The 18,453-nt window shown below is 45.2% G+C and overlaps 1 protein-coding gene across 2 annotated transcripts in view; it reads right to left on the reverse strand.

Annotated features, from left to right (window-relative positions):
* AIMP1 (aminoacyl tRNA synthetase complex interacting multifunctional protein 1) overlaps positions 1-7,751 on the reverse strand; it is a 160,005-nt gene extending 152,254 nt beyond the window's left edge. The window contains exon 1 of one of the 2 annotated variants that reach the window (XM_085641399.1): positions 7,624-7,751. Coding sequence is in view for 1 of the 2 variants with exons in the window: in XM_085641398.1 (XP_085497524.1) it covers positions 7,538-7,539 (2 nt within the window). In the remaining variant the exon portion in view is untranslated. Of the gene's footprint in view, positions 1-7,537 lie in introns of both variants that reach the window. The other variant, XM_085641398.1, reaches the window with a different exon arrangement.
* Positions 7,752-18,453: the final 10,702 nt, after the last annotated feature.

Here is an 18,453-nt window from a genome sequence, read left to right on the forward strand (position 1 = left end):
GGGGGAGAATGTCTGCATTGTCAGCATTCCGTCCATCATTTGTTTGTTGTAATGCTTTTCGCCCTAAGTGGGATGGGTATTCCCAGACGTGGGACCCGTGCTCACTACGCCACTGGAGTCAAGCTATCCTGGCTGATGACGGCTGATAGCCAGAAACCGGTCCTAGGATGCTTGATTCCGGTCCAGGGAAGACATGGCTTGGCAGTTCGGGCTGGACTGTTCCCATGAGGCACAGGGTCAAGACTGATTTGCATATGGCCATGTCTAAACTGGGGTGGCGTAGTGGGCAAAAGAACGATGGATTTAACCCAGATCTCTTGACGGGGGGAGAATGTCTGCATTGTCAGCATTCCGTCCATCATTTGTTTGTTGTAATTCTTTGAATGAGGGCCGAGTCTGAGCGCACCAGTAAGGTAATGTGAACAGTACCCAGTGTCAGTCAAAGGATTGTTTATTTAGACCTTAGGCCCTTAAACATGTACAGACAAACATAACATCTCGATTTAAAAACCACCTAGAACTAAGAGCTATAAAATACCCGTACAAAACTCCAAATCCATTAGAAGTCTTCTTAAATATAAAAATATATTCTACATAACAATTATTTAGATTCCAAGTATCATTTATAAAAACTGGAGTACATTTCAGTAATAACAGTAATAAAACATCCATTCTACACATTTTTTTAAACGTTTTTTTTTTTTAACTTCAAGCACAGATTTCCCTATTGCACATGCTACATCTAGTGAGTTCATTTCAGTTAACAGGTCTATTGCCTGTGTGCGATTCCCAACCTCATATTTTAGGAAGACTGGTCGTAACCACAGTTTACGTTCATCAAGAATATTTAGACAATCTAATAAGATGTGCAAAATATTGCCTTTTGTGCCTAGGTTACAGGTACATTTCCCTTCGTAGTCAGTCATGTCCCTTTTAATCCTATCATACTCATAACATGGATTTATCTCAATCCTTATTTTTCATTGTATATATAATAAAAATATTTTTTTTAAATCCTTATCTTTAATAATTCTCTCCTTATTCAACGATTGGGAAGCATATCCTTATATGGAAACTGTTGACCGTCTTGCCAAGATTTAATAATAAAACATACAGAGCTTTCCCTGTTCAAGTATTGCCTATCCTGGTCCTGTGATATTTCTTTTCCTATTGTCCTAAGTTCCTTCTTACTTATGGTAGGATGAAAGTTCTGCTGGCATACATCAACCCTCAAATCACTACACACCGTAGCTACCGTTTCTCTGACCGCCTTTGCCCACTTCATTTCACTCTGTAGGATCCCACGTTTACACCAAAAGGAAACTTTTTGCTCCTCTCCACCGCCCAGGCATTGCCAGAACCTTTTTAGAGCCATGCTTGCCATTTTCTCCCAAGAAACCATTTTGGTTTCTAATCTTATTGTCTGGATCATAGACAATCTGGGTAGGGACAGGAATTTTTTTACACATTTCTCTGCTTCCCCATCCCACTTCCTCTTACCACTTAGGAAGAGCAATTCAGCACCATATAAGAACTGAGGTGGTACCATAGTCGTGTAAGCCTTCAGAGCTGGTCTAGCCGTCATTTCTCCATAGGTGGTATTGAATTTCCTCAGGCCACTAACTGTGGATATGGACCGCAGTTTTAATGCATCCAAATGTACTTTCCACTTCATAGATTTCTCACACCAAATTCCTAGGTATTTGTACTCCTGAACTGTCTCCAATTTTATGGAGCCTAGGAACCAGTCGAAAATCTTCCTCTTTTTGCTAAAGCACAAAATCTTTGTTTTTTCCAAGTTTAATGTTAATCTCTTACGACTACAGTACTCACTAAACACTTTAAGCTTTCTTTGCAAACCTATCTCAGTTTGGTCCACAAATCACCAAATCGTCTGCATAAAGCAAGCATGCGATATGTTTCCCATCTATTTTTGAACTGGCACACCACACCATTCTCAGAATGACTGGCAAATCCGCTATAAATAAGGAAAAGAGTAACAGGCCAAGACACACCTCTGCCGTAACCCAATTTCAATCAGTATCTTCTGTGACAGGGTTCCCTCTGTGTCCAAGATAACCTGGGCCCAAATCTGACTATGTAACCTTTGAATTATAGAAGGGAGACCCTTTGAAATATCCAAGTCACCTAGCATTTCCCATAGACTCTCTCCGTCTACCAGGTCAAATGCGACCTGGAAGTCTATGAAACAGTGAAGCAGGGTCTATTTTATCATCTAGTACCCCAGGCCCACTCTGCCCACTCCTGAGGTATGAAACCCTTACACAGGCCCTGCCACCTCAATCTGTAGGCTTTTGATAAATTGTCAAGGGTTCTGCACCCATTTTTCTGAACAGCAGGCTCTAAGCCTGCCTGACTAAAGATCCCAAACAGCTTCTCTCTGTGAGGCATAATACTCCAGACTGGGTATCCCCCACCCTTTCCGTGTGCGCAAAGTTCACTGTCTCCAAGTTCACGGTCTCTCTCTCTCTAGCCTGTCTACATATAGCACACCACATCATGGGTACGTCTGACCATGAGAACAGGGAGGTTCCCACCACAACAGCAGCAGACCAGGGTGATGGATGTGGCAACCAAGACATTGCTATGTATTTTATTCCTTACATTACATTTTGTTCCGCTTGCCCTATGCAACTTAAGACGAGCACTTAGCCTGAGAACATAACCCTTGACCTAGTCTATGTTCCGCATTTAGTAGGATAAGCACGACACTTTTGATAAATGTGCGACCCGTGGTGTAATTGACGTAGGTAGGACTGACGTTGCAATAAGCACTTCTGCTTCAGATCCCAGCATTTAAGGGTATAAAAGGAAAGCCCACGGGGTTCTTGGCAGACTACCTTCCTGTGTTTGTAGATAACAGCCGGGTGTGGGTGCTCCCCAAGAGCTCTTGCGTTTTGGTATTTTAAGATATAATTTAACTTGTCAATATATTTGCTATATATGCTATCTTGTCTCTAAACTGGTGTTTTCTTATTCAGAATTGAATACTTACATTATAATTGCAAAGCTGTTTTTCTCATGTTTAAGCATGTGCCTTTTTGCCAACTCAGTCAAAATCTGTTTGACATTTAAAGAGTATTTCTTCTTGATTTTAGTTGTGTATTCCATATTGTATTTACAAATGTGTCTTTGAGGTTTTTATCTGCACACCTTATATTGCATTTTCTGAAGTATTTCTCCTCTAATGATTCCATTGTTTTCATATAAAAGTGCCTTCTGATAAGTGTGGTTCTCTGTGAATGCGAGGTCACTATATTTTGTATTTCAATGCCTTTCTCTTGAAGTTGAGCCTTTTAAATAAATTTGTTAAACCTTTTGGCTTAGTTTCCGTGACTCACACATTTGTTTCCTTCACCTTTAGTATGAGCGTTCCTGTGCACCCCACCTCAAGTTAAGTTGCCCCTAGAACGCTCCCTCCAACAACAGCAGAACAGATTACTCCCCGTTCCATCGATTTCTGAGCCATTGCCCAGAACGCAAAACAGTTATCAATTGTAGAGTGGCCCTCCCTAAAGCCACCCTGCTCTGGAGGCACAATTTGGGTTTCCTCAGCCCACTCCTTCAGTTTTTCCAAGATTATTTTAGAAAACACCTTTTCACTAATATCCAATAGATTAATTAACCTATAATTTTGGGGATTCATTGCATATCCTCATTTATGGATAGGTCCAATAATTGCCCCTCTCCAATTTTCTGGCATATTCCAAGAATCGAGGATGCAATTTAACATTTTGGTGAAAAAATCTGCCCACCAGTCTGGTCTAGTTCGTATAATTACTGCTGGGAGATTATCTGGACCCGCTGCCCGGGTTAGTGTTAACTTATATATAATTTGTCTTACATTGCATACTGTGTAGAGAGACCAAATATATTTTATTCCACCACTGTCCATGATGTATTTTTCTGTCTTTCTTGCCTGAACCCTTTCCCATATAACTCTCCCAGGTGACTCTCCTAGGAGTCTTCAGTCACCACACAGTTCATAGCCCCCTGTTCCCTACTGGAGCCATCTTGGACTAATTTCCAAAACATTTTAGCATTTCTTGTTTCTATAGCTTCCAGTAATCTTCCCAAGCCTTTCTCTTCAAATGTTCTTTTGTGCCAATAGCGTTTTTATATTGTTTTCTTAATTTCCGTAGGCCATTGAACGTCTATAAATCATACTTCAATCTCAGATGTCTTTCCTTTTTCCTTATGTTCTTTAATTTCCTACATTCCTCCTTGAACCAGTTCTTGTTTTTACACTGAGATCCCCCCTTTCTATGATCGCTACGCCTATGACATTGTAGGTCCACCCTTAAACATTGCCCTACTTCAGAAATAACATTTTCAAACCATCCTATATTTTCAGAATTAGGGATGATCTCTAGTGTCTGGACCTGCTGGAACGCAGCTAGCTTTCCCAAATACTCCTCTCTTAGTCGAGTAGTGAACCTTCTGGGGTAGACCACAATCAGAGGGATGATTGTGTCTCTTGAGCTATTTTTACCTCCTACAATCTTAAGTGTTAGTGGCCAATGGTCACTTACCTCCACTGTCCTTGCCTCAAAGGCTCTTTTAAGTTCGAAGCCAGTAGCCAATGCTTACTCTCCTTTTTCTGATAAACTGTTTGGTGCATATTGCCATGTGCAAAATTGTGCCATGTTTACCCAGCAGCTTCTATATATAGCAGCTAATGTCCTACGGACGGACACACAATTGGAGGATTGCATTGATGCACCCCATGGTATTTAGCAGCTGCAAAAGTATATAAAAAGCACTTGCCTGCAACGCAGTGAAATTTGAAAACATCAAAGTGGTCAGTAAATCCACTAGTGCCGGTGTGTTCAGGTGGTTTTCCACTGACGAAAACCAATACATTCGAAAGCAGGAGTTGGCCCTTGGGGCAAATCTGTTCAATAAACTACAAATGATGACATGGCACTGGCAGCGACTTCTGTATAAGGTCAAGGTAGATGAAAAAACTAAAATAAATGGGATCATGTGACTTGTCTACAGTAAGGACAGCTCAGCCAGGCTAGACCCACGAAGGACCATTTACATGTGGATACACTATGCCTTTTGTTTTATAACTCCTTCTCACTGAAATGCACTCTCCCCCAACTCCTCACTCTGAACCCTCACTTAATTTCAACCATGGAGCATATAGGAAGACTCTTGGTGTACCCTAAAGGTACAACAGGGCTTAAAAGCCAAGCACACAAAAGGCCTCAAAAGGGAGCAAGTGGCAGTGGTTGGTGACATATGGCGATGGTGTAGGGTGACCAGACGTCCACGTTTTCCCAGGACGGTCCCCGTTTTTGGGGAAGTGTCCCCGTGTCCCGACACTTTTCTCCAAGTGACTCAAATGTCCCTGTTTTCAAACAGTGTCCCTGTTAAACACAGAAATGTCCCCGTTTTTCATTGTTCCGGTTGAGCATGCGCGCGCATGCTCTCTTTGCACTGTTTACGGCACGTGTCGTCACTGAGGTGAGCGCTGTAGCAAGAAGAGAAATCCTTTGAAGAGAGACATTTTATACGCAGCGCCACCTACGTCATCGTGCCAGCCAAAGTTTCTACTTTGGATAAAACAATCTTTCTTCATCCTGTAGCTTGTATTCATAGTCATACAAACTTTTCAGTAGCCCTTATGCATACCGTGCAAGGATTAATGCATTGCTCATTGCATGTTTTATTCATAACCAATTGATGCATGCTTTGTGTTCTCCATATCAAAGCTATGATTTGACCTTTCAGATCACGGCAAACTGTTTAGCTGGAAAGGACTTAAAGGAGCAGGGTTAACACCTGTGGGAGAGGCGAGCAGCGCTGCTCGAGCTTTTTACTCAGATCTTCACACTATTGCGGATTTGTTGTCTGTAATGCTTCATCTCGGTCTGTGGAGAGAGCTGTAATTGTAGTCCTTTTTCTATGTCTATGACAGCTGTCAAATAGTCCTACTTTTATGTTGATGGTTACTACAAACCGTAGTCCTACTTCTATGTCTATGACCTGTCCCCGTTTTTTGTTTTGAGAATCTGGTCACCCTACGATGGTGGGGTACCAAGCATTCAAAGTATGCACTATACAAGCAGATGTTTTTTTTTATTCATATATGTCGCGAACTTGGGTATTGGAGAGCTTAACATGAGCACCAGTTACATTATTTGCATAACACATAAATTACTTTATAACATAACTTTATAAAGAAAAATTAAATGTTTACTTACCCATTGGCAGCCGGCAGCACCTCCTCAAAAGTTGTCCAGGCTGCAGCTCCGACCACGAGGTCTTGCAGCCAACTCCCTTAACCAATCCAGACACTGCTTTCATGCGGTTAATAATGTTAAGCAGCATGAGAGAATCATCAGGATTGGTTGGAGAGGGCTGGCTCAGAGCTCCTGCAGGAATTTGAGGCCCGTGCCTGCTCTCCACCCAGCTGTCTGAATGACAGCTCGGGTTGTGGAGGTTTGAAGTGCACGTCAGGCTGGCCGTCGCAAGCACATCAAACTGACGTGACCACTCTTTACTGTAAATCAGCAGCAATGGTCCATTGGCCCCATACATCCTTAACTCGGGCTCGGGGTGGCAGAGTAAAAAATAATATAGTAATAAAATTGATTTCTTTTACACGCTTTCTGTGTTCGCAGCAGGGGGCAACGTTCCTACACTCATATGGAGAAACTGTCGCTGGCAAGAAGCAGTGAGAGCAAGGCTACACAGGGCCACAGAGGATGCAGGGAGAATGGGTCCACAGGAAAAAATATATACCACTTTGCTGTTGAACACGTGTCACTTCCAAAACATAAAAACCGTACAGTAAATTAAATAGTCGTTAAAAATTATCTGTCCGCATTGCCAAGTTAATAATCTTAACTTTAACCTGCTGTTTTCGACTAGTGATGGTAAAATATTCTCCAATAAATCCGACAGGAGCTTATATGATTCACTGTTGGGCCTTTGACAGCATTATCTCTGCTTGCTAATCTGATGAGGAGTCCATTAAACGGCCATTAAATGAACTGAAGCAGACATAACAGATGCTCCAGAACTACTGCCATTTCAGATGCACAGGCCTCTGGCATATCACTGGTAGCATTTCAAAAGTACAGGTCGCCCAGGAATGATGGTCTTCAAAATACACCAGCATACATGCCAACATTTTAGAACAAGAAAGTGTGCATGCATGTATGCACCAGCATAAACTTCTACGTCCCAAACTTACGGATTTTTCAGAAACAATGTCCAGGACATTGTAGCATGCCGACATCAGACACAGTAGGGAGGATCATCTTGCATACTACGAGATGCATGGATACCGGATACACAAAACTGTAGTGACATGTGTGCTTAAATATGCAGCAGAGTACAAGCTATCACTCAGTAGTCTATACAGAGAAACCGCTATTAAATGGTACTACTATTATGAAATGTTTCTCTTCTCGTCCTAAATCCACTTCTCCCACTTCCTCTTATGTGCAACATTGAGGACCGTCCATTCGGAAGGAAGACATTTAGGGTTTTCCCTTCTTACATTATGCTGGTTGTAAGGATCGTTGATCACCATGCAGTATCACAAGCTCTGGCGGCTTGACCCTAGGTGCTGCTGAGCTCTCTCACCTGCCGTACAACACAGTTCCCGTATCCTGATCCTTCCCTTCGTACAGTGTAACGCAGCTCCCAGGACAATTTGCTCGCGGCGTGCTACGTAGAGCGACGTGGGTCAGAAAAGAGGTGTTTCGTCCCAAACCAAGATGAACGAATGTTTCACACTAATACGAGCCTTCCCGTTCTAAAATGGTAGAAAACTACATCCGGGGCAACAATGGAACTGCTAGTGACAGAATGTATAAAACGTGAACTAACGCTGAACCGGAGAATTGTACTGCGCAGCCGTGCTCCCGCCCAGGATTGGTACATCACGCCCCTCCTCTTGATTTCGGTGCGCGCCTGCTCACAGTAAACCCTGCAGGGCCATTAATATTTTGATCAGCGTGAAAATCCTTCCTATAAGGGGCGTACATTGATCTCCAACCTGTCCCTTTAACTCTTTGTTCATTTGACCCAATCGTGGTCAGACCCATGCGTAGGCGTGTCAACACTTCTCCGGTCCCGCCACCATACCCTTTTGCCCTTTCGTATTGGGGCTTATGATCGCTGACGCTTATCCCCTACTTCTTCCTTTATACCGGCTGCTTTGTGACCACCACCGGATCACCTGATTGAGAGAGGATGTCCCTCTGCCGCCTGATGCCAGCTGTGCTCTTGGTCCTGCATAGGCGCCAACATTTGAAAACAAGCATTGGAAATACAATAGGTCTTGCAGTTGCTTTTGAAAGAGCTATTGGCTTAAATGACAATGTCTTATACCCATGTGTCAAGGAGTGTATGTATGTGGTGTGTAGTGGAATTATGTGGGTTGGATTGTTATTGTTAGTTGTGGTATTGTGTGGTGTGGGGTAGATTTGTGTAGTGGAATTATATGGCATGGTGTGCAGTGGAAATACGTGGATAGTAATTTTGTGGTATGTAGTGGAATTATGTGGAGAGGGATTATGTGTTATGGAGTGTAGTTATGTGGAATGGTATTTTGTGTTGTGGAATGGTATGTAGTGGATTTTAATTATGTGGTGTCCTGTTAAATTTTGTACAATAAACAACAAAATGCCAATACTGATCACTTCTTCTACCTTATTTTTTAACACATCACAATGAACCAAACAAAGTGACCACCAGAACTTTTGCTTCTCAGTTATTGAATCTATCAAAATGTATTTGAACCACAAAATCAATTAATGGACTATTCAAAATCATTGTTACCGTTTACACGTCAAATAAAACCCATACTTCACTAATGAACAACTCTCTCATACTAACAATCATACATTAGACGCATTTCCTGATTTAATTTCCACTCAATGTTCCATCTTTCTTTCATTCATTCCAGCAGCCAAACAACCAGTCATTCTTACACACCCCCAACACATACTGAAAACAACCATTTTTTGTACATAACAATAGTTTACAGAAAACAATATTTTAAAGCAAACAAGACCTAAGGTGAATGAATTTCACAATAACTATAAAAAATCACAAATGATTCCAACATATAAAAACACTCAATAGGTCCAAAATACGACAGGTCGACGCGTTTCGAACACCCCAATCCAATTGTTAGTGTTCTCCTCAGGACCAACAAAGCTTGTTTTTCCCCAAAAAAAATAGATCAGCCGATCTATTCATCTGCTGGACAAATATCTTATTCCTCGTGGCAATGCAACGCGCAATATCTTTAGGAGCCAGAGACAAGGGACGGAAACGGCTTGCTCACACAATGTAGCAACCAGAGAAAACTACTTTTCACAATCCTTTTTAAGTCGAGCCTAGAACAGCGCATGCGCTGTTGCTCGAATTTTTGTAAGGGGATTTTCAAAGTGCTGCAGCCGCTGGCCTAAAGCCTGCGTGCATGTGCGTGTGAACGCGCGCAGCCGCCATATGTCTCTGTCACGGGTACTGTACTTCATAAAGGCGCTACAGCAAGATATGCCAAGAACAGTTCTCACCTGCCTCGTTTCACAGTCCAGTATCTCCACCTTCATTCTTTGCCTCTTCCTGTTATTCCCCTTTTTCCAGCCCATTCTTCTGCCACTTGTCTTTGTAAAGAAATAGATGCTTGTTTCTATTTCTTTACTTTTGCTATAATCGGGCACGGGCGCTTTACTTTTTAGTGTTAAGAATAAATCGCCGGTGCCGCGATTATAGCGAAAGTAAAGAAATAGATGTTTGTTTCTATTTCTTTACCTTTGGTATAATCGCGGCACCCGTGCTTTACTTTAAATGTTAAAAATAAAGCGCCGGTGCCGTGATTATAGCAAAAGTAAAGAAATAGAAACAAGCATCTATTTCTTTACAAAGAACAAGCATTGGCATAGCCAATAGGTCTCGCTTTTGGGACCTTATAAGTATTTATTTATGCAGTACAATTTCTTTGGTGCAACAACAACTGTTGCATGGCTAAACACTTACAAGGTCCCAAAGGCGAGACCTATTGGCTATGCCAATGCTTGTTTCAAGCGGTACAAAAGGGGGTGGTGATGGACGGAGCATCAGAACCAATCAAACACTCACACCCAGTCAGCAGATCTGGGTTTGATCCATCACCGTTCTTTGGCCCACTCTGCCACCCCAGTTCAGACATGGCCATATGCAAATCAGTCTGACCCTGTGCCTCATGGGAACAGTCCAGCCCGAACTGCCAAGCCATGCCTTCCCTGGACCGGAAACAAGCTTCCTAGGACCGGTTTCTGGCATTTCAGCCGTCGTCAGCCAGGCTTGCTTGAATCCAGTGGCAAAGTGAGCAAGGGACTCACGTCTGAGCATACCCTGCCAACTTATGGCGAACAAAGCGGTACAAAAGGGGGTGGTGATGGACGGAGCATCAGAACCAATCAAACACTCACACCCAGTCAGCAGATCTGGGTTTGATCCATCACCGTTCTTTGGCCCACTCTGCCACCCCAGTTCAGACATGGCCATATGCAAATCAGTCTGACCCTGTGCCTCATGGGAACAGTCCAGCCCGAACTGCCAAGCCATGCCTTCCCTGGACCGGAAACAAGCTTCCTAGGACCGGTTTCTGGCATTTCAGCCGTCGTCAGCCAGGCTTGCTTGAATCCAGTGGCAAAGTGAGCAAGGGACTCACGTCTGAGCATACCCTGCCAACTTATGGCGAACAAAGCGGTACAAAAGGGGGTGGTGATGGACGGAGCATCAGAACCAATCAAACACTCACACCCAGTCAGCAGATCTGGGTTTGATCCATCACCGTTCTTTGGCCCACTCTGCCACCCCAGTTCAGACATGGCCATATGCAAGTTGGCAGGGTATGCTCAGACGTGAGTCCCTTGCTCACTTTGCCACTGGATTCAAGCAAGCCTGGCTGAAGACGGCTGAAATGCCAGAACCCGGTCCTAGGAAGCTTGTTTCCGGTCCAGGGAAGGCATGGCTTGGCAGTTCGGGCTGGACTGTTCCCATGAGGCACAGGGTCAGACTGATTTGAATATGGCCATGTCTGAACTGGGGTGGCAGAGTGGGCTAAAGAACGGTGATGGATCAAACCCAGATCTGTTGACTGGGTGTGAGTGTTTGATTGGTTCTGATGCTCCGTCCATCACCACCCCCTTTTGTACCGCTTTGTTCGCCATAAGTTGGCAGGGTATGCTCAGACGTGAGTCCCTTGCTCACTTTGCCACTGGATTCAAGCAAGCCTGGCTGAAGACGGCTGAAATGCCAGAAACCGGTCCTAGGAAGCTTGTTTCCGGTCCAGGGAAGGCATGGCTTGGCAGTTCGGGCTGGACTGTTCCCATGAGGCACAGGGTCAGACTGATTTGAATATGGCCATGTCTGAACTGGGGTGGCAGAGTGGGCTAAAGAACGGTGATGGATCAAACCCAGATCTGTTGACTGGGTGTGAGTGTTTGATTGGTTCTGATGCTCCGTCCATCACCACCCCCTTTTGTACCGCTTTGTTCGCCATAAGTTGGCAGGGTATGCTCAGACGTGAGTCCCTTGCTCACTTTGCCACTGGATTCAAGCAAGCCTGGCTGAAGACGGCTGAAATGCCAGAAACCGGTCCTAGGAAGCTTGTTTCCGGTCCAGGGAAGGCATGGCTTGGCAGTTCGGGCTGGACTGTTCCCATGAGGCACAGGGTCAGACTGATTTGAATATGGCCATGTCTGAACTGGGGTGGCAGAGTGGGCTAAAGAACGGTGATGGATCAAACCCAGATCTGTTGACTGGGTGTGAGTGTTTGATTGGTTCTGATGCTCCGTCCATCACCACCCCCTTTTGTACCGCTTTGTTCGCCATAAGTTGGCAGGGTATGCTCAGACGTGAGTCCCTTGCTCACTTTGCCACTGGATTCAAGCAAGCCTGGCTGAAGACGGCTGAAATGCCAGAAACCGGTCCTAGGAAGCTTGTTTCCGGTCCAGGGAAGGCATGGCTTGGCAGTTCGGGCTGGACTGTTCCCATGAGGCACAGGGTCAGACTGATTTGAATATGGCCATGTCTGAACTGGGGTGGCAGAGTGGGCTAAAGAACGGTGATGGATCAAACCCAGATCTGTTGACTGGGTGTGAGTGTTTGATTGGTTCTGATGCTCCGTCCATCACCACCACCTTTTGTACCGCTTTGTTCGCCATAAGTTGGCAGGGTATGCTCAGACGTGAGTCCCTTGCTCACTTTGCCACTGGATTCAAGCAAGCCTGGCTGAAGACGGCTGAAATGCCAGAAACCGGTCCTAGGAAGCTTGTTTCCGGTCCAGGGAAGGCATGGCTTGGCAGTTCGGGCTGGACTGTTCCCATGAGGCACAGGGTCAGACTGATTTGAATATGGCCATGTCTGAACTGGGGTGGCAGAGTGGGCTAAAGAACGGTGATGGATCAAACCCAGATCTGTTGACTGGGTGTGAGTGTTTGATTGGTTCTGATGCTCCGTCCATCACCACCCCCTTTTGTACCGCTTTGTTCGCCATAAGTTGGCAGGGTATGCTCAGACGTGAGTCCCTTGCTCACTTTGCCACTGGATTCAAGCAAGCCTGGCTGAAGACGGCTGAAATGCCAGAAACCGGTCCTAGGAAGCTTGTTTCCGGTCCAGGGAAGGCATGGCTTGGCAGTTCGGGCTGGACTGTTCCCATGAGGCACAGGGTCAGACTGATTTGAATATGGCCATGTCTGAACTGGGGTGGCAGAGTGGGCTAAAGAACGGTGATGGATCAAACCCAGATCTGTTGACTGGGTGTGAGTGTTTGATTGGTTCTGATGCTCCGTCCATCACCACCCCCTTTTGTACCGCTTTGTTCGCCATAAGTTGGCAGGGTATGCTCAGACGTGAGTCCCTTGCTCACTTTGCCACTGGATTCAAGCAAGCCTGGCTGAAGACGGCTGAAATGCCAGAAACCGGTCCTAGGAAGCTTGTTTCCGGTCCAGGGAAGGCATGGCTTGGCAGTTCGGGCTGGACTGTTCCCATGAGGCACAGGGTCAGACTGATTTGAATATGGCCATGTCTGAACTGGGGTGGCAGAGTGGGCTAAAGAACGGTGATGGATCAAACCCAGATCTGTTGACTGGGTGTGAGTGTTTGATTGGTTCTGATGCTCCGTCCATCACCACCCCCTTTTGTACCGCTTTGTTCGCCATAAGTTGGCAGGGTATGCTCAGACGTGAGTCCCTTGCTTACTTTGCCACTGGATTCAAGCAAGCCTGGCTGAAGACGGCTGAAATGCCAGAAACCGGTCCTAGGAAGCTTGTTTCCGGTCCAGGGAAGGCATGGCTTGGCAGTTCGGGCTGGACTGTTCCCATGAGGCACAGGGTCAGACTGATTTGAATATGGCCATGTCTGAACTGGGGTGGCAGAGTGGGCTAAAGAACGGTGATGGATCAAACCCAGATCTGTTGACTGGGTGTGAGTGTTTGATTGGTTCTGATGCTCCGTCCATCACCACCCCCTTTTGTACCGCTTTGTTCGCCATAAGTTGGCAGGGTATGCTCAGACGTGAGTCCCTTGCTCACTTTGCCACTGGATTCAAGCAAGCCTGGCTGAAGACGGCTGAAATGCCAGAAACCGGTCCTAGGAAGCTTGTTTCCGGTCCAGGGAAGGCATGGCTTGGCAGTTCGGGCTGGACTGTTCCCATGAGGCACAGGGTCAGACTGATTTGAATATGGCCATGTCTGAACTGGGGTGGCAGAGTGGGCTAAAGAACGGTGATGGATCAAACCCAGATCTGTTGACTGGGTGTGAGTGTTTGATTGGTTCTGATGCTCCGTCCATCACCACCCCCTTTTGTACCGCTTTGTTCGCCATAAGTTGGCAGGGTATGCTCAGACGTGAGTCCCTTGCTCACTTTGCCACTGGATTCAAGCAAGCCTGGCTGAAGACGGCTGAAATGCCAGAAACCGGTCCTAGGAAGCTTGTTTCCGGTCCAGGGAAGGCATGGCTTGGCAGTTCGGGCTGGACTGTTCCCATGAGGCACAGGGTCAGACTGATTTGAATATGGCCATGTCTGAACTGGGGTGGCAGAGTGGGCTAAAGAACGGTGATGGATCAAACCCAGATCTGTTGACTGGGTGTGAGTGTTTGATTGGTTCTGATGCTCCGTCCATCACCACCCCCTTTTGTACCGCTTTGTTCGCCATAAGTTGGCAGGGTATGCTCAGACGTGAGTCCCTTGCTCACTTTGCCACTGGATTCAAGCAAGCCTGGCTGAAGACGGCTGAAATGCCAGAAACCGGTCCTAGGAAGCTTGTTTCCGGTCCAGGGAAGGCATGGCTTGGCAGTTCGGGCTGGACTGTTCCCATGAGGCACAGGGTCAGACTGATTTGAATATGGCCATGTCTGAACTGGGGTGGCAGAGTGGGCTAAAGAACGGTGATGGATCAAACCCAGATCTGTTGACTGGGTGTGAGTGTTTGATTGGTTCTGATGCTCCGTCCATCACCACCCCCTTTTGTACCGCTTTGTTCGCCATAAGTTGGCAGGGTATGCTCAGACGTGAGTCCCTTGCTCACTTTGCCACTGGATTCAAGCAAGCCTGGCTGAAGACGGCTGAAATGCCAGAAACCGGTCCTAGGAAGCTTGTTTCCGGTCCAGGGAAGGCATGGCTTGGCAGTTCGGGCTGGACTGTTCCCATGAGGCACAGGGTCAGACTGATTTGAATATGGCCATGTCTGAACTGGGGTGGCAGAGTGGGCTAAAGAACGGTGATGGATCAAACCCAGATCTGTTGACTGGGTGTGAGTGTTTGATTGGTTCTGATGCTCCGTCCATCACCACCCCCTTTTGTAATGCTTGTTTCAAGAGCCTCTTTGACACGCCCTTCGACGGTAGACCACCCATTAATTGCACATATACTCTGATTTATGCAGGGGAGTGGGCTCTTCGCGATTGCGTATGTTCAAACGCCGGCAGGACACCGCGGGCGATCGCTTCCCAATCTGTTACATTTTGTGGCATGATGTGGACTTTTGTGGTGTGTATTGGATGTATGTGGTGTGTTGTGTAATTGTGTTGTTGAGTTGAATTATGTGGTTTGGTGTTGAATTATGTGGTGTTGATTGGGAATGTGTGGAGTTTAATTGTGTTTTGTGGAACTGTGTGCTAGCTCTGCCTTTTTTGTGAAGAAAAAAAACAAATAGGCAGCAGCTAAGCTCCAGATCTGTGCCTTTGGGTGTTAAAAAAAAAATAACACGAGCATTGGCAAAGTCAATAGCATTCACATTTGCAACCTATTGGCTCTGGCAATTCCTTTAGTTTATGCTGTACAGCATGCCAATGCTGTACTGCATGAACTAAATAAAAAAAAGTTGTAGTATGCATGCATGCATTCATATAACATGTTTGTTCTTTTTTTTTATTTGCTCTTATTTTATCAAGCTCAAAAGTCTTTTAGTATAACATGAAAAACAAGTTATAAAATACGTTGTTTCTGATGTGGAGCAACATCAGCAACAAAAACTACAGTGGATGCAAGCATGCATCGTTATGCATGTGCATGAATGTATCATGATGCCATTTATTTTTAATTTATTGTTCCAAGATAGAAGACCTCCATTTTGGAGTGGTATCGAAGTGATATGGGCAGCCCAGTAGCAACTTGCAGCTGCTGAGTCCTCCAAAAAAATAAAGTAAAATTAAACTAAACCAAATCCTTCAGGATTGCCATCATCACTGTCAAGCGGTCCTATTTAGATAATATTTACCATCAACCAGCCAGCTACTTTCACCAATAGCACTTTAGGGTTTTGGGTTTGTGGTTTTGCTGTTTTAACTACAATACTAAAGTGCATTGCATGGTGTCTGCGGTGGCAATGTGCTGCACAAAGCATGACTATGTCGGTACCTTGAAATTCAATAAAATCAATCCATGCATTGAGGTGCTGGAGGGGGCGGGGGATTGTTTTTAGGTTGAGCTAGACAGTGCATACGCTGTTTCTTTGAGACCTGCTGTAATCAGTCTTTGGGCTTCAAGTCCATCCCCTTTCTTGCAATTGCTTTTAATTTGTCTTTGTCAGTGTCCTTTAAAAATCCTTGCTTTCTAGTGTCAGTTCCTCCTCCTTGTCCCTTCTTTCTCCTTTCTTGTCCTCCCACAGAGCAGGTACTTAGTACTGTCTCATTCCGCTATGGTTCTTTATCTGTTCTTTGGGGAACAATTTTGTTCTTGGTTTCCTGCTCTGTTACTGTTTGTCTGTGTTTAGCTTCAGCGCCCTAGCTGCTTACATTTAAATATAGCATTCTTCCTCTCACATCCTCTTAATGCCACAGTTGTGTTACTGCTGCCTCCCCCACTGTGGCTCCCGCTCTGTTGCTTGTATTTTGTTTATTAGGCTTTTTGCACTTTTCGATCTCCACTGTCAGTTGGGCTTTTTCTAGTAGGATATTTGCTTGTTTGGGCTCCCTTTTAAGGGAGATTGGGCTTTTTTTTGGGGTATGGCCTGCAAAGGGTTTACATCCCACCCCCCTCTCTTTCCTGGCATTTCATTGGGTCCTGTGCAAGACACTTACTTTTCCTCTAGTTTTATTGGCTGTAGTATATTTTCTTGAATTGACCAATGCTTGGTTTTTTTTGTTGGCCTGCCTCTGCTCGTGCATGCGTGTTTTGTTTACTTCCTGCAGCTGAAAGGTTCCTAGCAATTTATTTGTGCTTGTGTTTTAGATGCAGGCTTTTTCTTCTGTATGGTCAGCGATGGTAGGTTCACCCAATACTTTTAGCTTTTAGGTATTTGTAATTTTGTTGAATTGTTTAAAATCACCATGGTTTACTTTTTTGTACAGTAGACAGTGAGAGCTTGGTGGGACTCGATCCCTATTCCCAAGTTCCTAAGTGGGCAGCTCTGTATATTAAGCCACATCCTCTCTCTAATGAGTACTCAAGGAGAGTGCGTTTTGTTATTGCGCTAAATTCTTGCTGACATGCCCTTATTTTCAATGTCCTGTGTAAACGGCTGTTAATCTTGTGGGGGTGGGAGGGAATAGATAACCTCTTGTCTAAAGCAAACTGCTGCCGCTGGGCCTGCCTCCGACCCCCGCCTCAGCCCCACACAGGGCTCAACTCCTTACCCCTCCCCTCTCAGCTCTGACTCCATTCATGTGTTACTAATGCTCCTCTGGGACTTATCGTCCCAGCTCCTAAGCAGTCAATGCTTATTCAACTGTGTTATTCTGGCTCTTTCTCCATTTGGGCCGTCTTTCCTGTCTCAGGTCAGGGGTGGCTCAGAAATGAAATGGTCAGATGAGCCCGTCGCCACCTCAAGGAATAAATTAAAGGTAACGAGCACCTGGAGGCAGAGGTTACAATTTAGCTAACCGCACTTTGTACACGAAGGGGCCACAGCTTATGAGGCTCTTTTTTCTAGTTCCTGAACTTCGTGGCACTTTATCTTTTAAGCATGATGCCTAGGTTTGGAAAATAACACTCAGAAATGTGTTTTTGATGATTCATGTGTCATGGGAGTTGGATTAGAAAAAGAAAATCGAGGGACAAGTGAAACATTTTGTCTTCTGAGAGTAGAGCTACTTGGTGAATAGTGCCTTACAACTCAGGTTGACAACTTTGCTTTTTATTGAAAAATTTCCATTTTCGATATTTCCAGGCAGAAAACAACAAGAGGGGCCATTACAGAAAGAAGTCTACGTACCATGCCAAATGAAACGCAGAGAACCTCTTCAAGCCCTGGTACACTGTATCACAGCACACGTGTTTGTGTCTCAGCAGTGTTCCAGAAGCTGTGTGTGTGTTCAGCCTGATATTCAGATCCAGGCCAAGGCTGGCCTTGCCGACCCTTCAATGGGTAAATGGTGCTTCAGCCCTGCATGCAAGTGTTTGAGGCTGCCATCTGGGCCAAGGGCCAATAAATCTACGTGGGTTCAATGGTGGTGGCAACAGCCGGGGGAAAACAGCAGGGCAAGGCAGATCTAAGTGTGCTATAATCTATCTGGTGCGACTGTTTATTTCATGTTGCATTTAGTGTCTCATGACCTTGCTGCGAGTATACACCATTAGTTCAGCTACAGACTCATGGGCCATTAACCCCCCCAACACCTGAAAAATAAATTGCTTTCCAACACACATTTCTTTTCTTCTCATCTCCAGGAAGTGAGGTTGGGTAGTGTGCCCCTTCCCTTAGTAACACAGATTGGACTTCTATTTTCAGCTCTTAATTAAAATATACATTTGCCTAATGACAGAGCAAAAAGCGGAAGATCAGGCCGGGCGGAGTGGGAGCACTATTAGGAGGTGTTTGCCCCTAGCTTGTTTTTTTTTTGCAGAGTTTTATATAGCGCGAACTTGACCTGAATCCAATCAGGTATCAGAGCGCTTTACATAGCACCAGTTACGTTACATGAGGATGCACATTAATTTTTTGTTAGGCACAGGGAAATTAAGTGATTTGCCCA

The sequence above is a fragment of the Triturus cristatus genome, chromosome 2_2 (genome assembly GCF_964204655.1).
Source record: "Triturus cristatus chromosome 2_2, aTriCri1.1, whole genome shotgun sequence".
Taxonomy (NCBI): domain Eukaryota; kingdom Metazoa; phylum Chordata; class Amphibia; order Caudata; family Salamandridae; genus Triturus; species Triturus cristatus.